This window comes from Oncorhynchus mykiss, chromosome 15 (genome assembly GCF_057628025.1).
Source record: "Oncorhynchus mykiss isolate SJ-2025 chromosome 15, ASM5762802v1, whole genome shotgun sequence".
Lineage (NCBI taxonomy): Eukaryota > Metazoa > Chordata > Actinopteri > Salmoniformes > Salmonidae > Oncorhynchus > Oncorhynchus mykiss.
Window position 1 is genome coordinate 54,552,518 of NC_143036.1, and position 23,798 is coordinate 54,576,315.

At 44.7% G+C, this 23,798-nt stretch overlaps 1 protein-coding gene across 1 annotated transcript; it reads right to left on the bottom strand.

Moving 5' to 3' along the window:
• Nucleotides 1-33: 33 nt before the first annotated feature.
• c15h12orf56 (chromosome 15 C12orf56 homolog) lies at nt 34-22,094 on the bottom strand. The gene is made up of 13 exons (XM_021563546.3): nt 21,425-22,094; nt 19,502-19,679; nt 12,254-12,332; nt 4,482-4,914; nt 4,244-4,329; nt 3,849-3,993; nt 3,636-3,727; nt 3,143-3,232; nt 2,888-3,008; nt 2,224-2,298; nt 2,021-2,098; nt 1,708-1,886; nt 34-947 (listed from the first exon to the last, which is right to left on the bottom strand). The coding sequence occupies exons 1-13, from the start codon at nt 21,680-21,682 to the stop codon at nt 833-835; spliced, it is 1,929 nt and encodes a 642-aa protein (XP_021419221.3). The 5' UTR covers nt 21,683-22,094; the 3' UTR covers nt 34-832.
• Between the last annotated feature and the right edge of the window lie 1,704 nt (nt 22,095-23,798).

Below are 23,798 nucleotides of genomic sequence, written 5' to 3' on the forward strand. Positions count from 1 at the left end.
CGCGAAGCTGCGCGAAACAAGATATGAACAATAGAGCTGGTAGTATCTTTATTTTAGGCCATTTAACAAGGTTGAGTTCTAGAAAACCTTTGGTTACAATCCTTCGCTCACAGAGAGTACTCAGATGATGATATACAATAAAATCTAAATAAATGCATACAATTTTGAATCAAAACAAATAGATAATGTGTCTAAGTTAATACTGAACACAGGGTCTTACAAATCAGTAGGCCTATATAATTTACTACAGTAATAAGGTACATCTTTGGAACATGCCTTTTTCTCAACAAGTGGCATTTTTATTCATGTCTAGTGTAAGCTGAATATCCTAGAAAGTTAATTAAGCAGTACGTTGATTACATTAATTCATTTTTATTACAACCAATCTGACCATTCTGACTACCATTACATGACAGTTAACCTGAGAACAAGGCCATGTGTAGGAGAGAAGAGGAGAGAGAGATGCCTCGCATCGTACCTCTCACCAGGTGTAAAGGGAAACTTCTAAGGTCCTTCAGAAAGCACACACCACTCAAAGGCACACCTTCCCAGAGCAATGTCCTGTCCCTATGTTCTGTGAGAGAGTTTGATAGAGTATATGTCCAATTGACCATCCTCTGTGACCGAAATCGTCCTCCAACGACCCAAATTAAGAAGAAATGTGATTGTAGCTGTATTCTCATATCTCACTACCCACATCTCACATGCACAGGGCCCACTTTGGGTCCCGACCCATAGTTTAAGAAACCCGGATATACAGTATACTTCTAAAAAATATATGACAATAAGTACTTCTGTCTATGAATCAAGGAAACTCATGTAGTGTATGTGGTCAGGACTTCTGTATGATAAGTCCCAACAGTTGAGAGACGAGGCGTAGAGCAGGCTGGCTGATGGGGTAGTCGGGGGGCAACTTCTCCTCCACACAGGGCAGCTTCACATAATACCTGCAAGAGAATACCATAAAAGATGGAAGATTTATGCAATACCATTACCCGTAAGCTGGACAGTGCAGTACAATGTATACAGTATATACAATACCATTACCCTTGAGCTGAACAGTGCAGTATATATACAAGTATATATACGTATATATATGGTTTGTGTATATATACACATATATAGGCAGTCCGTCTGTGAGCTGAACCTGAAGCGCAGCTACAGTAGGTTATGCAGCAGGTCAAGGATCCAAAACATACAATCAAGTCGTGAAAATGCATAAAAAGCAACACATTTGAAGTTGTGGAATGTCCAGACCTAATCCCAATTGAGATGTTGTGGCAAGACTTGAAACGACCAGTCCACGCTTGAAAATCCACAAATGTCGCTGAGTTAAAGCAGTTCTGCATGCAAAAGTGGGCCAAAACTCCTCCACAACAATGTGAGACTGATGAACAACTACAGGAAGCCTTTGGTTGCAGTCATTGCAGATATTGAGTGTGAGAGGGAAATTACTTTTTCACACAGGGGAATTGGGTGTTGGATAACTTTGTTAATTACATAAATAAAATATGCAGGTTCCCTTTATTTAATAGTAGGTTTAGATTGAAGATCTGATAACATTCCGTATCAAAAATATGCAAAAATAGAGAAAATCAGAAAGGGGCCAATACTTTTTCACGGCACTGCCATCTACAGACCACAAATGGAACAAACATTTCTAAGGTAGAGGAACTGGAACCATGTTTGACTGATTCTACCTCTCACCTGAACTCCTCTCTGTACTCCGTGCGGAGGTGCTGGCCCAGGTGGGAGCTGTACTTCAGGCAGGCAAGCAGAACCCTACAGCGCTGGAACAACAAAGCAGCCTGGGACGGGCTGAGAGGGGCCTGGGACCCAGACAGGACCACTACCACCTGCCGAGCCTGGTACCCCACGAACGACAGCTGTGGAGATAAATAGAGAGATACGGGGGGGGACGACACCAACCATGAGACAGGTTGACAGAGGGAGATTCAACTAATCAGACGAGGTATCAAATAATTGAAGTGTACATCCATTCAAATATGTAGAGGCTTACCAAAGAGGGATGAGGCTGCAGTATTCTCAGGATCCAGCCTACAGTCAGAAAATGCTCTGGAGACGGAGTTCGGCTGGCCTGCAGAAACAGAGTTGATCATTAGGCGACATACTGTACAGTTAATATGTATACTGGTATGCAGTATATTAGCATGCTTAGGGTGTGGGAGTTTCCTTCCATTGCCCGCTGTGAAGGGTACTCACCTCCTGACAGAGTACCACCAGTTCAAATAGCAGAGAGCACCCTGCATCCAGGTACTCCGCGAACAGGCCCTGCAGCTGACAGACAAGTTGTGATGGGAACATTTGAGATGAATAGAAGTTCATATTTCATGCAGAGGGATTAGCACGATTTAGCCTATTTATAGATTTTCTGTTAACGCCCATCGGTTTCCAGTGTTCTGTTTGTGCAAGATTGTAGGTTGATGGTCACTCGACGTGAATGTTACGGGATAGTTCTCTCGTCTGTCGACAGCGTTAGACACCAGACTGGATGTGCAAGGGCCAAGGACACGGATTATACACTGTTGCGTGGTATTAATGGCGTTCTGATGAACACTGTGCGATTCTATAGTCGCTGGCAAAGTCACTGCCTTTTTGTTTTGACTTCCTGCAAGCCTCTTGGGCTGATGTTTACAGAACAGTTGTCTGCTGAATAGGATACTAGGGCCTTGTCAGAGAAGGCCAGTTAGACATTTTCTCTGCTTCTGGGCTGGAGGTGTTTCCCTGTTGCAACTTGTAATAAACCCGACTTGACTTTACTGCTCTTCTCTTCTGGAAATTCCTATTACACAAGTCATAAAAAAACGTATACACAACCACACAAAATGTTAATGTCCAGCCAATTATATCCAGGGCCCACACTTACCTCTGAATGTGGGGGCGAGCCCTGTCTTGAGTCTGGGGAAACTCTCCTCGATCCCTGTGTCTGGCTCTGGAGCTCTGGGTCACACACCAACGCTAGTAACAGCCTGGCTGTCAGGGCACCTCTACAGACAGGGACAACACACTATCCTGTTAGCTATACCTCTGTGATATCAAGGGAGAGAGAGAGGGAGGGAGTGAGGGAGAGAGAGAGGGAAGGCATAAAGGAAGGAGAGAGAATGGGTGTGCGTGTACTCACTGCTTGGCCGTAAGCATGTTGAGTCGAGCCGGCTCGATCTCTGTCTCTCTGAACATCAAGGCCAGGGTCTGAACGATCAGAGTACACAGCCTGGACACAGGAGACAATGAGGGTTAGGGGCAGAGATAAACCCATTTTGAGAACAGGTATGATGGAGTTTAACCATTATATTCTTGACCACTGGAGGGGGCTAGTGAGACTTGTCGCCTGTCACCTACCTGACCTACTACTCCTCAGTGTAGTAGTGCCACAGAGATCCACATTAAAGCCATAATCTAGTTGCATAAAGACAAAGCTGCTTAAAACCCCCAAAGAAAACCCAGCGGGGTTCCTTAGTTAATCCACACTCAGGTGTTTCACAGAGGCACTGGTGGTGATGTTATAAAAGATAAGAGGTAGTCTTAACCCGGTGTTAACCAAGGATCACCGTAGTCACTCAAAATAGTCTGTCAGCTTTGTGCACACACACACACACACACACAGTGTCACTCACAGTAGGCTGTCTGCTTTGTTGGTCTCCGGCCTCTGACAGCTCCGGAGGGAGTCTTCCAGCATCGGCACCAGGAATGGAAACATGTCATTGGACTAACACACACACACACACACACACACACACACACACAGTTATGTATGGAGAAAGAAGGACAGAGAAAGAAGGACACACACAGTCACAGACACACACACACATAGATCCATGTGATCTCACCCTCCAGAAGAGTTTCCTGAGGGTGATGCTGCGGTGTGCTGCAGTGCGGAGCTCCTGGAGGAGCAGATATAGGCTCTCCAGGCTGATGCCCTCCTGAAGCAACTCACCGCTCAGCTGGCGGAACAGGTGGGCTGTACGCTCCCAACTACACACCGACAGGGGAGGGAGTGACCATGGAACAACATGTTGGAACAGTATCTGATGGGGAAAACTATCAACTGGGGAACAGTATCAGGGCTGTCTTTCATTAGGGCAGCAAAACAAGTGTTTCTTATTGGACTCGTTCAGGTGGTACCTCCCCATTTTGATCAGTTTTCTTACGTTTTGTGTCAACGGAACACGACCCTGATGGGAATACCAACAGCATCTGATAGGGGAACAGTATTTGAACGTACCTAATGGGGGGTTGTTTCTGTGGGGATGTGCTCAACATGACATTGCATCTCCTTCGGTAGAGAGGGTCCAACAGCAACGTTGACCTCTGGAGGAAAAACAACAACATACACACACAGTATTACAACATTATAACACACACACACACACACACACACACACACACACACACACACACACACACACACACACACACACACACACACACACACACACACACACACACACTGAATGACTCACTATAATGTAACTGTTCCAAGAGCTTTGCAGGTGCAGGTAGATCCGAGACGTAGGCGACACAGCGTACAGATGCAGCTCCGCCTCTCTCTCTCCTCCCTCCTCTTCATCCTTCTCTCCATCTCTCTCTTTGACCACCCTATCTCTCTTCAGCAGGCGAGCCAGCACCGAGCCTCTTCTCCTGGGCACCACAGGGGCCTCCGGGGGAATCTGGGTCCGGTCACCCGGGGGAGAGGGAGAGAAAGAGGGAGAGTGGAGGGAGAGGGCTGGGGAAACTGGATGGGGTAGAGGGCGAGGCAAGGTCAGTCTTAGACCCTGTCTCTGACCAAGTGTTTCAGGGTTAGGGCAGGAGGCTGAGCGTGTGGTCTTCAGTCGGAGCACCTCTTCCTCTTCCTCCTCCACCTCCTCCTCCTCCTCCTCCTCTTCCCTGTTCCTACTGGTGAGACAGAGATATGGTACACTCAGTGTGACTGTGTCAGAAACACACCCACACACCTTACCTAGTCAAACACACACACAATTTGAGCCACATTACACAACTCAGAGTAAGTTGTACTGTGGTAACGTATCGTGGCTCGTGGCAGGACAGCAAGGTCATGCTGTGTTAGCCCACCAGGGGGCAGAGTGAGAGGGCAGTGAAGAGGGAGGATATTCCCCTGGCACAGAGAAACAGCTACCTGATCCTGACCTGGAACCTTGACACGGTCACTCACTCAGTAAGCCTTTCTCTCTCTTTCTATCGGCTCTTCACTTCTTCTCTCTCTTCTCCCTCCCTTCTCCTCTCTTTCCTTCAACTCTCTTCGAAATCCCCACTGAGGAAGAGCTAGAGGAGGGTATCTTTCCATGTGGATATCTTTCCATGTGCAGATTTACTGTCATGATCCTTAGAGGAAACCCCAATTATTTAAAGAGCCTGTGTCTATACAGATGTAGGGTCTTAATTTGAGCCAGTTTTCTACAGCAGGTAAATAATCCTGCAACAACAGGACATTTTCATTATTATTTTCATTTTCATTATATAATGAATTGACATTTTTGTAAGGGTTAATACCTTTTTCGTAAGGGAAAAATCAAGAGTGACATTTCAAAATGGAAATGACAAACTTCAGGAGCATTTTTTGTTGTTGTATTTTACCCCCTTTTTCTCCCCAATTGCGTTCCTCACTCATCGCTGCAACTCCCCAACGTGCTCGGGAGAGACGAAGGTCGAGGCATGTGTCCTCTGAAACATGACCTGCCTTACCACGCTTTGTGAACACCCGGACGCCAGCTGCACCAATGTGTCGTTCAACTGTAGTCAGCCTGCAGGAGCCCGGCCCACCACAAGGAGTCGCTAGAGCACAATGAGCCAAGCCCCCTCCCAGCAAAACCCTCCCCTAACCCGGACAACTGTGCCCCGCCCCATGGGTCTCCTGGTCACGGCCGGTTGTGACACAGCCTGGGATCGAACCCCCTGCCTCACGCACTATGATGCAGTGCCTTAGAACGCTGCGCCACTCGGAAGGATTTCAGGAGCTTAATTCAACCTCAAAATACACTACCGCTTTACATTTTCTTTGCATTGTATCTTCGCTTTGCATTGTATCTGTATATAGTTCCTTTGTCTCAGTGCTGCAATACAGGGTTAGCTGTTTTTTATCAGTAACTTACACTATTAATCAACAGTATGATACTGTATAAACTAAATACAGTAGATTATCGTAGTACGCACAGTAAAATACAGTACATTTGTTTTACAGAACACTATTAATCAACAGTATGATACTGTATAAACTAAATACAGTCGATTATCGTAGTACGCACAGTAAAATACAGTACATTTGTTTTACAGAACACTGTAATTTCAACAGTAATATAGTGTCGAATGCACAGTAAAATACCGTAGATGTGTTTTAAAGTAATCATTATGGTGCATTGTGGGAAAATGTTGTGGGTGGGGAAAGAGTCTCTGGCCCATTAACATATTTTAAGGCATGCCTTGTGAGAGGCTATATTTGTGGTGCCCGTGAGTGAGAATGCTATACACCCACACAATATCGTAATATGCTTTAGGAATCCTACAAAGTTCTGTCAGGAAACTCAAAGCAATTTGACAGTAATTTACTATAATTCAGAATACAGTACTGTGTTTTTGAAGATCCAAAAACCTTTTGAATACTAGTTTGTAAGCATCAACATATTTTGAGACTATTACTGTAAAAGGCTATGTTTGTTGCATCTGTTAGTGAGAGTGCTGTACCCATTTAAGTGATATGTGGTGGTGGCTCCCTAACAATGACATTTAAGGGACACATCAGCGTGCCAGCCAGTCTCAAATCTTTAATGGTTGAGTGGCTATAAATGTCCTTTCGGTCTGTTTTGCCGTGTAGTCACTGTCAGTTTAGAAGGCTTTGTTATGGCCTAAAGTGCAAGTGATGGAAAACATACAATATCACTTGGTGTGCTTTAATAATTATAGAATTAAATAGTCACTATTAGCCATTTCTGATTATATTTTCAATACAATTCAACAATGTAGTACTGTATTGCTGTTTTGCTATATATCTATATATCTACTGCAGCATACTGTAAATTATGGAGCATTGTGGGAAAATATTGTGGCTCATTAGCATATTTTAGGCATGCCTTGTAAGTGGCTGAATTTGTTGCACCTGTTATCGAGAGTCCTGTACCTATTTAAGTGATATGTGGCAGTAGTTCCCTAACAATTAAATGTATATAGGGAACAGATCAAATTGGCAGCTGGCTTTTTACCTTTACAATGTCTGACTATTTATCCATGTCCATTCGATCGGGTTTTCCCTGCCAGTTTGGAAGCCTGTGTTTAGGCCTCTAGAAGTGCAAGTGATAGAACAGCTAATATTCATGAATATGCTGTAATATGCAAACGCCTACAGCCAACCTGCTTGCTCTAATCCCTTGTAGTTACAGTAAAATAGAATAGAAAAGAAAACATTCTAACCGTTTAATAGCCACTTTTACTGTATTGTACTCTGTTTCATTGCTCTGGCATGAAGTTACTGTGAATATGCCGGTAATATATTGCCGCTATCCAGAGATAGTCAGAGATATATCAAGAGGTGTCTTGTTGTAAAAAAAATGATTTTGAAGACCAATGTATCCTTAGCTACAAAAACATTTTCAGTAACCATTGCATATTTTCTTTACTTGCTATGACTGTGATATATATGTATATATATTTTTTTTTATCAACCTTGGTTGAAACGTAAGTTGATAAGGACAAGAGCGCCCACTAAATAACCAAAACGAAATTCTGCAAAGAACACTGGGTAATATATCACTGCATGGGAAATTCCAGTAATATACTGTACATTAGATTACAGTAACATGTTTGTTACCGTAAAATGTATCACAGTAGCGGTACTGTGAAATTAATTACAGTAACTTACTCCTGGCCAATTGCTGCCAGTAAGTTATTGTACATTTTACAGAAAATGATTCACAGTGTAGGTTTGGGGCATCATATGTACTGATGCACATAGTCTACTAAGATTTCCTTGCCTTGAACTTGACATGTTACCAATAGTCTATATAGACTTTTCAACTCCTGGTGGAGCACAGTCTCAGTGTACAGTATATTGACTTGAATACATGAAGCTTGTGCCAACTTCTGTGTGTTGTATCATGCTGACAGCAGCTCCTTCATGGCTGTTACATCTTCTGATGATTACTGACACTGTTCAGAGACTGTCTCACAGCTCAGCGGATGGATGTGTGTGTTAATGACCTCCCAGGGGACAGTGTGTGTGACAGAGAGAGAGAGAGAGAGAGAGAGAGAGAGAGAGAGAGAGAGAGAGAGAGAGAGAGAGAGAGAGAGAGAGAGAGAGAGAGAGAGAGAGTTAGATGGAGACAGGAAGACGTTTATGCACTAGCTGGTTAAGACACATGAAAGACCATTCCACATGCACACTGGTTCTGGTTGTCCTCTGTGGATCCAGGACAGGGAGAGAGCACACATGTGCATGGACACACACACACACACACAAATGAACAGAAACACACTGGTCAGACTAAGAGCACGTTTTAGTAGGTGTTTTACTGCAGTAATAGGGTTTTTAGTACCCTAGCAACGGGTGAATGACGTCAGAGTACCTCACCTACTTCCTCCCGTTTCTAAGCAGTTAGGATCTGCTTGTCTGTTATGTGAATTATAGACACACGCACAAGCGCGCACACACACACATTGTCGGGAATGGGCTCGTAAGTAAGCATTCCACAGTAAAGTCTACACATGTTGTGCATGTCGGTGCATGTGACCAATAAAATGACCAATGACCAAATGACCAATGACCAATAAAATGTGATTTGATTTGAGAATCACTGGATTTGTGTGTGGCTGTGGTGAATTTTGATATAGTTTATATTATTTGTCTCTATTTGTGTATACAGTATGCCGTCTGTACTGTGCGTTGTGAATGCTGGCCTTTAAATGTGTCTCTGTACCTGAGTGTGACGTATTTTGTACTATGCACTTATGATTTAAATTGTTGAGTGTATGTAAAAGCAGAGAACCTGATCTGAAACTCTCTACGCTCTCCTCTGGTGCACATTAAACAGTCATGAGCCACATGAGCAGCCTGAGCACCCCACCCAGCAGTCTGTAGCAAGCAGCCTGGAGAACCTGAAGTAGCCTGCCTCCTCTTAGCAGCCACACTCACATTACAGCCTGCAGGACCAACCTGGCCTCTATCCCTGCTCCAACTCCTTCAAAACCTCCAGCAATATCTCCACCTCCCTCTCTCCTCCCTATACTCCCTCTCGCCTCCCTATACTCCCTCTCTCATCCCTATACTCCCTCTCTCTAAGCCCCTTACATTCCCCCGCATTGAGAGTCAGGAAGACAGACCTGAGAGAATGACCTACTACCGTCACCCATCCCTGTAAAACACAGCTTTTGTCCTTCGGCAAGGATACGAGAGAGTGAGAGAGAGAGAGAGAGAGAGAGGGGAATGTCTGAAAACAGATAAGACACATCTCGTCACACAGACTTACTCGGATTCACTGTTGTCTTTGTTTTTATCCTGTCTAGTTCACTTCCCAGATGAGTCTGTTATCATGTTTAGTGTTTTCCCAGATGAGTCTGTTATCATGTTTATAGTGTTTTCCCAGATGAGTCTGTTATCATGTTTATAGTGTTTTCCCAGATGAGTCTGTTATCATGTTTATAGTGTTTTCCCAGATGAGTCTGTTATCATGTTTATAGTGTTTTCCCAGATGAGTCTGTTATCATGTTTAGTGTTTTCCCAGATGAGTCTGTTATCATGTTTATAGTGTTTTCCCAGATGAGTCTGTTATCATGTTTATAGTGTTTTCCCAGATGAGTCTGTTATCATGTTTAGTGTTTTCCCAGATGAGTCTGTTATCATGTTTATAGTGTTTTCCCAGATGAGTCTGTTATCATGTTTATAGTGTTTTCCCAGATGAGTCTGTTATCATGTTTATAGTGTTTTCCCAGATGAGTCTGTTATCATGTTTAGTGTTTTCCCAGATGAGTCTGTTATCATGTTTATAGTGTTTTCCCAGATGAGTCTGTTATCATGTTTAGTGTTTTCCCTGGTTAGTCTGTTCTTATGTTTAGTCTACTTTTATATACTTACTGATTCTAATGTGGGAAATTATTGCTTCTTGTTGTCACTTGCCGATTACCTCTCCACGTAAAGTGACTTTAATTCTAATTATTATTAACTTCTCCCGATTGTAAGGCAACAGGCAGCTGCTGCTAAATTGTCTGCAAAGCAAATCTCAAAATATTGATCCAGTTTCTAAGCAACTGGTGCTACATACAGAGACACGCCCATTCACAAAGAGAATGTCAGCAGGCCAACCACAGAACCTTACAGTGCCTATAGAATGTTTTGACACCCTTTAACTTTCTACACATTTAGTGATGTTACAACGTGGGATTCAAATAGAGTTAACTGTCACTTTTTTTTGTCAATGATCCAAACACAGTACTCTGTAATGTCAAAGTAAAATGACATGATTAGATAAGTATTCAACCCCCTGAGTCAATACAGCGATTACAGGTGTGAGTGTTTTTGGGTCAGTCTTCAAGAGCATGAACAGCATACCGGGATTGTACAATATTTGCCCATTATTCTTGGGTAAATTCTTAAAGCTCTGTCAAGTTGATTGTTGATCAATGCTAGACAGCCATTTTTAAGTCTTGATTTTTTAAGTCTAGATTTTTAAGCCAATTTAAGTTAAAACGGTAACTAGCTAACTCAGAAACATTCAATGTCATCTTGGTGAGCAACTCCAGTATATATTTGGCCTTGTGTTTTAGGTTGTTGTCCTGCTGAAAAGCACATCTGTTTCCCACTGTCTGTTGGAAAGCAGACTGAACCAGGTTTTACTCTAGGATTTTACTGTGCTTAGTTCTATTCCATTTATTTTTGTAAAATAAAAAAACTTGCTAGTCCTTGCCAATGACAAGCATAACCGCAATACGATGCAGTCACAACATGCTTGAAAATATTAAGAGTGGCACTCAGTGATGTGTTGTATTCAGGACAAAAAGTTCATTTCTTCTCAAGTTTTTCGCAGTGTTACTATAATGCCTCATTGCAAACAGGATGCATGTTTTGGAATATTTTTATTCTGACCAGGCTTCCTTCTTTTCACTCAGTTGTTTAGGTTAGTATTGTGGAGTAATTACAATGTTGTTGTAGTTACTCCACTGTGACGGTTTTAAAGTCACCATTGGCCTCATGGTGAAATCCCTGAACGGTTTCCTTCCTCTCCGGCAACTGAGTTAGGAAGGACGCCTGTGTCTTTGTAGTGACTGGGTGTATTGTTACACCATCCAAAGCATAATTGCTCAAAGGGATATTCAGTGTCTGCTTCTTTTTTTTCACCCATCCACCAATAGGTGCCCTTCTTTGCGAAGCATTAGAAAACATCGCTGGTCTTTGTGGTTGAATATGTGCTTGAAATTCACTTCTCGACAGAGGAATCTTACAGATAATTGTATGTGTGTACAGAAATGGGGTAGACATTCAAAAATCATGTTAACCACTAACCACTATAATCCATGCAACTTACTATGTGACCTGTTAAGCAAATGTTTACTCCTGTATTTATTTAGGCTTGCCATAACAAAGGGGATGAATACTTATTGACTCAAGACATTTCAGCTTTTCATTTTTTATGAATTTGTAAACAAATATGAAAATAAAATTCCACTTTGACACTATGGGTTATTGTGTCTAGAACAGTGACACAACATTTCAATGTAATCCATTTAAAATTCAGGCTGTAACACAACAAAATGTGGGAAAAGTTACAGTAAGGGGTGTACATAGTATCATCATTCATATCGGCACATACCGCTGTTGCCAAGTTGCCTACAGCCCCCACCTGCCTACGCAAACACACAAGGCGTCTCTCTAGCTATCTGTGTTGGCCGTGGTGTTGCAGCTCATGTACCCATGTCACATGCTACCACTAAGAAAGGCTTAGACAGTAAATAAACCAGACTATCTGTGAAACCACAGAACCATGTTCAGGCCTGCAGTCTGTCTCACGATGGTCCATGGCCTGACCTGTGTTGGATTGACAGACTGACTGTCTCCTGTAACAGTAGGATAATGGGATCTCACTGTATAATGCAGAAAAGGCCCTCTAGCCAGCGTCAGCCTGGAAGACAGCGATAAGGCCATTTCAAAGGGGACCGTAAGGCAGGGGACTGACTGGGACTGAATGGGTCTGAAGAGCGTCATGGCTGTTGAATGGGAATGGACAGCAGGTCTCACCTCATGGGGACAGGGGAGACGTTCCACCCGTCTCTTTCTGGGGGTTCTGAGAGGGTCGACAGGAGAGTTCCACCAATACCTTGAGAGAGACAGAGAGAGATGGGGAGAGAGACAGAGTAGGGGGAGAGTGAGAGGGACAGAGAGAGATGGGGAGAGAGACAGAGTAGGGGGAGAGTGAGAGGGACAGAGAGAGATGGGGAGAGAGACAGAGTAGGGGGAGAGTGAGAGGGACAGAGAGAGATGGGGAGAGAGACAGAGTAGGGGGAGAGTGAGAGGGACAGAGAGAGATGGGGAGAGAGACAGAGTAGGGGGAGAGTGAGAGGGACAGAGAGAGATGGGGAGAGAGACAGAGTAGGGGGAGAGTGAGAGGGACAGAGAGAGGGGAGAAGGATGCAGAGAGGTTTATGAGATCACTCTATGTAAACGGAAGCCCTTATGATGAGACCCGGTAATTTATACTTAACTGGGAAACAGTCATCGAATGGGCAGAATGAGAGAGAGAAGAAGGTAGACTGAAAAAGAAAGAGGAAGGCAGATGGAGGCTGAGAAAGAGAGAGGAAACAGAGAGAAAAAGAGAAAAGGAGAGAGGGAAAGAGGAGAGAAAAAAATATGGAAGGGGAGAGAGGGTGTGTGGAGAAGGAATTTCTCATCTCTTTGGAGAGAACAGGCTTTGGGAATGTAGCAACAGTGACAGTGACGTGTCAGAGAAGATAATGTGAATTCCTGTGTGTGTGTGTGTGTGTGTGTGTGTGTGTAAGTGCCTAAGCATCACACTTTCACTGATACGTAAACTCCTAACTCTCCTAGCCCTAACCCTTACACAGGTAAGCCCCTGGCACACGCAGCCCAATCCAGCCAAAGGCAGCCTAACCCAGTTCAGGTCAGGGCAGTTGGCTGTAGGCAGGTGGATGCATGGCAGAGAGAGAGAGACTACCTCTATGTTAGCAAACATACGGTACGTCAATGCTATAGGGTTTAAGAAGCTTACAGCTGGCTTCCGGGTTGGATGCGCGCTGTGTTAAGAAGCAGTGCCGCTGGTTGGGTTGTGTATCGGAGGACGTGTGACTTTCAACCTTCGTCTCTCCCGAGCCCGTACGGGAGTTGTAGTGATGAGACAAGATAGTAGCTACTACAACAATTGGATACCACGAAATTGGGGAGAAAAAGGGCTAAAAATTCAAAAAATAAAAAAAAGAAGCTTACAGCAGAGGGAAGTGAGGATCTGACGGTGCAGATAGGCTGGAGTATGACAGACAGAGCAGCAATGTAATGAAAACTGTCATTTATACGGTAATTTGGGCTATTAGAATCAGTAGAATACTCAGAATTGTTTTACTGCAGCATACAAATGATGGTGCATTGCGGGGAAAGAATTGCTGTATTTCGAAAGGTACTGTACTTCCACCCCACAGAATACAGTACCGTATCTTTAGAGCTCCTAAAACCTTTTGACCACTAGCAGGTGCATGGTATGCTTGTTTCTGGCTCATTAACATATTTTGAGGCGTGCCTTCTAAGAGGCTACATTTGTGCACCCATGAGTGAGAATGCTGTATCAATTTAACCGTTATGTGGTTGCCCGACATGAGTCAGAACCCCCCCCCCCCCCCCCCCCAGTATCCAGAATGAGCAACTGACCAGCTGCCTTGAGGCGAGTAGAGTGTTGCCGAGGCAAGGCTTACTCCCTCTACCCTAGGCCTTCCTTTTTTTCCAGCTGCCCTCAGGCCACCACCAACCAGACCAGGACCAGCAGACCGCCAACCACCCAGGGCAGACAAGACAGCGTCACCCCCTGAGCCAGAGGCGAGGAAGAAGGACCAAAGACAGCAACCTGACGCTAATCCCCAACAAGGAGGCTGCCGAGGACAGTACTGTCAATCGCTGGGGAGCAGCAGGAGCAGCAGCAACAACCGCCAGACCAAAAACCATGACCTGCCTGAAATTCAGCAGGGCAGTTCTCCAGAGAAGTATGGGCATTGTGCCAACTGAACTGCGTGGTGAAATCACAGGTCCACAAGAATCATTTGAAGCCAGTTTCAAGATCCCCCAGTTACTAGAACAGTTTTGGTCAAATTTCAGAAACTGCAAAGATACAGCCCTTTTTAACAAACTCTATACCCCCTCTTCAACAAAACATCCAAGGTAGTTACAGTACAGTTTCACATTGAATGCTTTCAGGACTACGACAAACAAGTTTGGTTAAGCAGGTTTGCTATCCTCAGGTCAGTGGCTAGGAATGTCCTGGACGCAACCCCAGCACCATCACGCTGGGAAATAGAGGCTCCGTCAACTACTACGGCATGCCCAAACTGTGTAGGAACTGCGGCCAACTGGGCCATCAGCCTGCATCCTGCACAGTCATCATCTGCAATATCTGTAAATACTACCACGAGCCTACCCCCTCTTCGACTGTACCGCCACATGCCCCTTCAACCTGTGCGGGAAACTGGGCCATTTCTTCAGAACCTACCCAGTTCCTGCACCGGCAGGGCAAGGGCTAATGCCACCAACCCAGATTGCAAACCCACCAACCCCCCACCCCCTCCATCAGACAACAGCAACGAAGACCCAGATCTTTCCACAAACACCGCCCAACCAACCACCCAAGATGTGCCAGAAACAGCCCCCATCCCTGAAGGTACTTCTAACGTTGCACCCCCAATGAATCCCTTCCTTGCCACCTCCATCCCCGCCAAACCCCTGGTCAAAGTGAAGCCGGTTTTGAGAGAGGTCATACAACCGGAAGACCCCCTCACCACACAACTCAAGTTCTTAGAGGATGACGACGACCCAAACTGGACAAACATTACCAAACAGAAAAGACCAGATAAACAACAGACCAACAAGAGACCAGACCAAATGACCACTCCAGAACCTAAACCCAGACGCCAGCAAACTCAACACCCCAGACCCCTCATCATACCCCCTCCCCCACAGTCCATTACTTTCTCTGATCGCTCCTTCCTACACCTTACTGTCCCTGATTCCCCACTCCCACCACCAACAGCCCCTGACCATACCCCCTACTGCCCCTGACTCTTCCCCCTGCTCCTTAGCAACCCAGATCCACACCCCTTAGCCCTCCTGGCCCACAATCCCACACAGCAGCAAACCAGCAAGCTTTGAAAACGCGTCTAGGGATGCCGTCTGGGCGGGCAGCCTTGCGAGGGTTAACACACTTAAATGTCTTACTCTCGTCGACCATGGAGAACGAGAGCCCACAGTCCTTGGGAGCTGGCCGCGTCAGTGGCACTGTCTTATCCCCAAAGCAGGCGAAGAAGGTGTTTAGCTTGTCCGGGAGCAAGACTTTAGTGTCTGCAACGTGGCTGGTTTTCCTTTTGTAATCCGTGATTGTCTGTAGACCCTGCCACATACGTCTCGTGTCTGAGCCATTGAATTGCGACTCTTGGCTCTGTACTGACGTTTTGCCTGTTGAATTGCCTTACGGAGGGAATAACTACACTGTTTGTATTCGACCATATTCCCAGTCACCTTGCTGTCGTTAAATGTGGTGGTTTGTACTTTCAGTTTTGCGCGATTTGATTAAATTAAGTTGCATCAATTATTTATTGTTTGAATTGTTCATTTTTTAAGGTTATGTATATTTGATTTGAAAAGTTTACATGTAATTAATTATGGAAAAAACAAATAAATTGACCTAAATTGCCATGTCATTTTGGTCTGTTTTGCCCTGTATCAATGGTGTAACTTATAGATGAGATGGATATGAAGTGTGAAAATGGTAATATAGGTACCATTGACTTGCATTGGATTTGTGCCACAAATGCTAAAAGGTTAGCGTTTGAAACAGCGGCCAGGTATACAAAGCCAAAGCATGGCTTGCTGTCATACCTTGACAGATTCTCAATTGGGCTAGTCTGTCCTCTTCTCGACTCCTCCGTCCTCCCCTCCTCCGTAAAACGTTAACCGGTAAGTGGTCGAGTGATTGAGGAGAGTGTCACTTCGTTAGTTGGCAAGCAAAGGAGTCTGCTGCCCTCTTCAATAACTTACTTTGACAGAGGATGCACAAGAGCATCCTCGCGGCAGGTAGCGCAGAAGTGTTTTATGATCCGCCACACCCCTTTGAATCAGTCGTTTTCTCAAAGGAGAAGAGCATGCAAACATTAAAAAATGATACCCTTTTCTCTATAAAATGTCTTCATAACTAGATACATTTGGTTTTATCATTTTACGCATTTACTTCGGGATTCCAGCCCTGTAAACATAATTTTGCCTTATATCACGCAAATGGAGAAGGAGAGTCACAAGTGCATTTGTTTCCACGTTTCCTCGCTACTCGATTACTTTTGACCTTTTTCAAAAAGAGGCGAGGAGAGGATGGAGGAGAGGAGGCTAGCAAACAAATTAACTCCCCATGTCCATAGACTGCTTACAGGGTAAGGAAACCAATAAAGTGCATTCAGAAGGTGTTCAGACCCCTTGACTTCTTTCACATTTTGTTATGTTACAGCCTTATTTTAAAATTGAATTTAAAAAAAACTCAATCTACACACGATACCCCATAATGACAAAGCTAAAAAATAAAAAATAATAATAATTTTTTACGTACTTATTCAGACCCTTTGATATGAGACTCGAAATTGAGCTCAGGTGCATTCTGCTTCCATTGATCATCCTTGTGGTGTTTCTACAACTCGATTGGAGTCTTCCTGTAGTACATTCAATTGATTGAACATGATTTGGAAAGGCACACACCTGTCTATATAAGGTCCCACAAAAAGCAAGCCATGAAGTTGAAGGAATTGCCGTAGAGCTCTGAGACAGGATTGTGTTGAGGCACAGATCTGGGGAAGGGTAGCAAAAAATGTCTGCAGCATTGAAGGTCACAAACAACACAATGGCTCCATCATTCCTAAATTGAACAAAGTTTGGAACCACCAAGACTAGCTGGGTGCCCAGCCAAATTAAGCAATAGGAGAAGGGCCTTGGTCAGGGAGGTGACCAAGAACCCAATGGTCACTCTGACAGAGCTCCAGAGTTCCTCTGTGGAGATGGGAGAACCATCTCTGCAGCACTCTACCAATCAGGCCTTTATGGTAGAGGGGCCAGACGGAAGCCACTCCTCAGTAAGAGGCATATGACAGCCCACTTGGAGTTTGCTAAAAGGCACCTAAAGGACTCTCAGACCAGGAGAAACAAGATGCTCTAGTCTGATGAAACCAAAATTGAACTCTTTGGCCTGAATACCAAGTGTCATATCTGGAGGAAACCTGCCACGATCCCTACAGTGAAGCATGGTGGTGGCAGCATCATGCTGTGAGGATGTTTTTCAGCGCGGGTACTGGGAGATTAGTCAGGATCAAGGGAAAGATGAATTTAGCAAAGTACAGAGAGATCCTTGATGAAAACCTGCTCCAGAGCGCTCTGGACCTCGGACTGGGGCAAGGCAGCTCAGGAGTGGTTTCAGGACAAGTCTATGAATGTCCTTGAGTGGCCCAGCCAGAGCCTGGACTTGAACCCGATCGAACATCTCTGGAGAGACCTCAAAAAAGCTGTGCAGCAACACTCCCCATCAATCCTGACAGAGCTTGAGAGGATCTGCAGAGAAGAATGGGAGAAACTCCTAAAAATAAAGGTGTGCCAAGCTTGTAGCGTCATACCCAAGAAGACACGAGGCTGTAATCGCTGCCAAAGGTGCTTCAACAAAGTACTGAATACAGGGTCTGAATACTTATGTAAATGTGATATTTCAGTTATGTTTTATTACTTTTTTGCAAACATTTCTAAAAACCTGTTTTTCCTTTTTCATTATGGGTTATTGTGTGTAGATTGATGAGAAGAAGATTTTTTTTTATCAACTTCAGAATAAGGCTGTAATGCAAGAAACAGGTAAAAGTGAAGGGTCTGAATACTTTCCGAATGCACTGTATGTCATTTTCTATCCCTTAAACATTGAGGGGGGGGGATCCTTCACACCTTATTCACACTGGTAATATCAGGATGTATGATGATAAACCTATCAACCTAAATGACTAATTTCTCTGAACAGGGGAAAACAACCATCAACAAATTCACTGAGAATACAATACATAGTATGAAGAAATATTACACTGAGCCGCAGCTCCATACTACTTGCCAGACATAAAGAACTGATACTATTTACTGGTTGTTTGAGAAGAATTGGTGTGGGGGGTCAGTGGGTGGTTTTAGATTTTGGGGGGAGGGGATTCATCATGTCTTACTCATTGTTAGGTAGAAGTTTGGTCCAAATCGGATGTTTGGTACTATATTTATTGAATATTATATGAATCCTTAAAATGAAAATGACCAATTTGGGTGCCAACCAATAGCTTAGCCCTTTACACTCATTCCCGTATACTGTATGGGTTGAAAATGGCAGATTTGGGCACTAATAAGCGTCTAAATTGGAACGTATACATGACGTCAGAGTTCTGGCTCTGAGCTTCACAGTGCTGTATGGGTTTTGACTGACAGACGTTCTGAACTTGAGCACCACGCGTGACAAGAAGTTGCCCCTATCCCTCCCTGCAAATGTTTCGTTGTCTGAGTGAGGGAAATGCAGTGAATTAGGAGGACGCAATGTATTTTGAAAGATGAGACGTTGAGGATTATAATAAATACCGCTTTGATGTAATACAAGCAAGCCAAATGTGGACTTCACATTTCCAAATGTCATATACAATGGCAACATTTATGATCACTATGTTGGAGGACATGTCATATCCTGGGTCGTTTATTTGCTTCTTGTGAAGAAAATTTGCCGCAGTACACATCTGAATGCACTTATGACTCCTTCCTATGCTCAACAAAATAACAATATTTTTCCCATTATCTCCAAACTGTTCCCTTCCAACAATTTAGCCCTATTCATATAGGCCAATTCCCACGAGTGTACAGGGTTAATTTCTCAGAAATGAAATTATATTTCAACAAAATAAAGCAGGAATGCTAATCTTATCTATACCTAACTACATAAGTGATTTCAAAACAATTTGAGATGCTGGGTGTAAATAGCTTTCTGAAATGACATGGAGCGACAACCCTACAGTAAAATACATTCATTCATTTAATTAATTCCAATTATGGTTGCATTTACTTTTGTTTTTACAGTATAATACAGTAAATTGTATGATATTCTACTGTCTCATTACCAAGTATATTACAGTAGGTGTACTGTTATATGAAATTCATGACAACCCCTTTACGGTGTTTACCTGTTATACCCTGATTCAGAGAGAGAGAGAAAAAAATCAGTTGTGTGTTTACCTTCCGTGGAGGGGGAGATGGGCCAGTGCTGGCGAGGAGAGGGGACGGAAGGAACGCGAGGTTCTCCTCTGAGCAGACCATTTTTCTTCCCAGATGTCTTTGCAGTGGCGTAGACCACACGAATGTGCTGCGAGCGCTCCCGGTCCCGGCCACTGAGGAACTCTGGTAGATCATTGACCTGGAAAGCAGGACCAGAACTGCTGTCTTATTTGGAGCAGAATCATTGACATAAGTGATCAGAGAAGTGATCACTCATTAACACTTTGTTTAAGCATCTTTGTTTCTGGGAGGTCCTTGGGAGCTGTGATGACATTCGAGGACAGTAGGTTACATCTGAATCTGAATCATTATGTGAATGTGAACGGTCTCTCGGGACAATATTTGAGGACACCACTTGGGAACAATATCTGGAGACAGTAGAAGGACAGTCTCCCAGCCGCACTGGCTTGCTGAAGCTTTGCTCCTCCTGGTTCTGCCACAGGAAACAGCTTGCTCTGGTTACTGACTGACTGTCACACACACACACACACACACACACACACAGACACAAAGAAACACCCACACACAAAAACACATGGGATTGCACTCGCGCACACACAAACACACATACTGTACACACTCTTTCTGGACTGGCAGACTATACTGTGAGAAAGGGGCAGGGTGAGCTAATTCAAACAGCATTAACTGTAGATGGGAAACCCTGGTAAACTGGAAACCAGTGACATAAGGTAATAATGCCCAGGTAGTAACACTAATTTACCATGCTTAAATAATTTCCAGCTTATTTTGTGCCTGCAGTCACTTATTTTGGGCCAACAGTCACTAAAAGTACAGCACCCAGAGTATTTTTCTCTGATGAATTGCTGTGGTGAGGAAAAACTCCTTGCCCTAACCCTTGACCTATAACCTAGAGGCTGTCTGTTATTGTATTCTATTCCAATTTCCATGTGCTTCTGCCCACATGTTTACACGTTAGTCACACATTTTTGTAGTAAAAAAACACCTCTCCTTGATAAAAAAAAAGAGGAACACACACACCACACATATTTTCAAGCTAAGGCCCCATGTTCCCTAGCCAGTCTGTTTGTGCTATAATGCAAATATTTGTCATGACAATGGACATGTTAATTTTGCGTCGTCCGGTGCCCCAGCTGGGTGGAGTTTGATCATTTTAAACCATTCCATTGGTCCTGAAGTGTAATCTCCACCCTCTGAGCACAGGGCAATGCAAAATGATCTCACCCAATGAGTGTCAAGGAGTTTGAATAATAACACAAAGCAGACATTGCTGTCTAATATGATCTCATCCTCACACTGTGTGGTAGTGAGGTCTCTTCGGGTCTCCTCAGCCTGTGTTCATGGTTATCATGCTTGCCTCTGTCCAGGCTATCAATAGGTCAGGCTATCAAAGCCACTGTGTCTGCCATAAGCAGTTAAATAGGGCTTAACATGACAGGATCAGCAGCACAGCGTCCTGTCACTATACTTAGCCCAGGCCCAGGGCGGTAGGGAGGGCAGACAGTACCGGACACTAATTATACAAAGGTCAAACAGAGAGATAACAAAGAATTAGAGAACGGGTCAAATGACATACAGTATGTTCAGTATATAATCAGGAATCAGGAATAACTCCTGTGTGTGTGTGTGTGTGTGTGTGTGTGTGTGTGTGTGTGTGTGTGTGTGTGTGTGTGTGTGTGTGTGTGTGTGTGTGTGTGTGTGTGTGTGTGTGTGTGTGTGTGTGTGTGTGTGACCAAACAAGTCAAGCCAAACAAGAATGGTTTTGTTGTTTGGCCAATAAAAATAGATATTATGCATAAAGGCAAGTCATAGAAGTCACTAAAGTTTTTGATGTTTGCATTACACAATATTCCAACATTGTATTCATGTCCCAACACATATCATAACTCTCTAGGCAGTCCTTACCAGCTCGATATCTCGGATGTGTCTGAAATCGACCGCGGTTGTGAGGGTGCGCGGCGGGTACTCAGCCAGATACACACACTCATCACTGAGAACGACATGCATGAACACCTTATTCACCCTCTCCGAGACCACCACGCACGGTTCATAGGCGCGGATCCGCTCATACACCCCGCGCTCGGTGTTCCTCTTGAGAAATGAGTCTAGTTTACTGTTGCGCCTGCACTGCAAGCCTCCCGCGCCCGTCATAGCCATGGGCATATTGGGCACAGCCGGGGCACCAACGGAGCTCACCTGCCACTTGCATCAGAGAAACACGAACGGAGAGAAGAGACTCGCATTCCTTGGTCTTTGTTCACTAGAGTTTTAGAGCTACTTCCACTCTCTGTGAGTTGCGATAGCAATGCTACACACCACGGGATAAAGTAACCTAGGTGATATTACATCCATGGCTTGATCGTTAAGAAAGTGTACGCTCTGGTCGCTTGCGGTACGCCCGTGCGCTCTTCATCCCAGCGCTCCCCAACCTGAGTTGTTCTAAACTTCATTGGTTATATATAAAGCTCTTCGCTGATTGGTTGACACCCTGCCACCTCTGCTCCTCCTGTACCTACGTTACTGTCTTTAGAGGTCAGTTTAGACGCAGCGGCCCTCGGGTGTAACGTTACCTCACAGGGAGGAGGGACATGAGGGGACTTTTCTCCTATTGACATCAGTCCATTTACAGGTACCTGAGAGCGAAAGTTAGGATTCCTTCCTTCAGTTAATTGATTATTGTGGTCATATAGCGCCACCTAATGGATGAGATGATGGTTTTCATCTAGAAGAGAAATATGGTGGGTGAGTGACAGTGTGAACAAACAGGAGGCAGAAAGAGAATTCACTAGGTATGTCATTTGAGAAAGGGTCGTTTTGAATTTATTTGCATAGTAGCGAATAGTAGTTGAAAAAACAAGCATACAACATTTACATAATGCATTTCATTCACCATCTGCTCAAACTGTGCCACACTAAGGGACCACTTACCAGTCACTTCGTCCTCTCTGCGCTCTCTGGCTTCTCTGCTCTCTCCGTCCTCTCTGCTATCTCTGTCTTCTCTGCTGACTCCGTCTGCTCGCTCTGCCTTCTCTGCTCTCTCCGTCTCCTCTGCCTTCCTCCTCCCTCTTCTCCAGAAAAAAACCCACCTGCTGCTGCATTTCTCTGGCTAGGTAGAACATGAGACCAATGTAGCCGCCAGAGCTAGGGAAGCAGAGGTGAGGAGGAAGGACCAAAGACACCAACCTATGCCTGGCACGAGCAGATCACATAGGAGTCCCTCCATTGACCTACGGGTCGCAGACTTCCAGGTGTGTCCTTCCTTCCTCTGACGGACCGGAGCAGACTCAAAAACTACCACCACCACCTACCTGAACAAGAGGACAGGGATGAACCCAGGAGTGATGTGCCGCTACGACTCGGTGAGGCTGACGCTAAGGCAGAGAAGCCATTCATTGAACACAATGAATGTCTACTCTGCTCTCTCCGTCTTCTCTGCCTTCCTCTCCACTCTTCTCCAGAAACACCCCACCTGCAGCTGCCTGGCTCTGGCTAGGTAGAACATGAGACCAATGTAGCGACCAAAGCTGGGGAAGCATATCATCATCTTCATAACATTGCACAACTTTGTATCCAGCTTTGTAGACTCCATGAGGAAAACGAGCGTCTAGAGCACTAGAACACCACCGCGGTGGGCTCTAGGACAGCTAGCATATTCTTCAGGGCCCTCCTCTTCAGAGACAAAGTTGTCTTCCCCTGGCTCTGACTCTGGGCAGGGCTCGGTTTCCATAGCGTCCAGACCATGCTCCCGAGACAGCCCAGCATTAGCAGGAAGAGGACGGAGATGACAGCGGCGAGCTGAGGAGGTCATCGAGTTCCATGAAGCCCGTGAGGATGATCAGACTCGGGGTGATGGCTCACACCAGGTCGTAGACGGCCAGCTGGTACTCCCACTTACCCAGATGCAGGTAGAGGACGGGTTGGGCTGCAGCATGGTAACGCTCCACACACATGCAGGCCAAGAGGATGGGGCAGTCCACCAGGTTGAGGATGGTGATGGCCTCGCCTGGAGAAAAGAGGGGCCCTGGGTGGCTGATGAAGTTGGTGTAGATGGGTATGGGCTTCAGGAGCAGATAGAGCAGGTCCAGAAGAGCCAGGTTCAGACCCCGAATCAACTAGCACCACACAATCACAGTAGTCATCTAGAACCTGAGACTCACAGTACACCATTTAGTAATCTATAGCCTACTACAGAGCCATGAACAACAGGCATATCAATCTGGCAAAGGTAAAAGCATAGAAATATAATCTATTTAGAATCTATTTAGAATATATTTCTATG

Excerpts from the sequence above, each read along its gene's own strand:
- c15h12orf56 (XM_021563546.3), bottom strand. The coding sequence starts at position 21,682 with ATGCCCATGGCTATGACGGGCGCGGGAGGCTTGCAGTGCAGGCGCAAC. Across the intron at positions 3,009-3,142 it reads AACATGCTTACGGCCAAGCA|AGGTGCCCTGACAGCCAGGC; the intron begins GTGAGTACACGC and ends CCCTGTCTGTAG. Across the intron at positions 2,099-2,223 it reads TGGTGGTACTCTGTCAGGAG|GCCAGCCGAACTCCGTCTCC; the intron begins GTGAGTACCCTT and ends CTGTTTCTGCAG.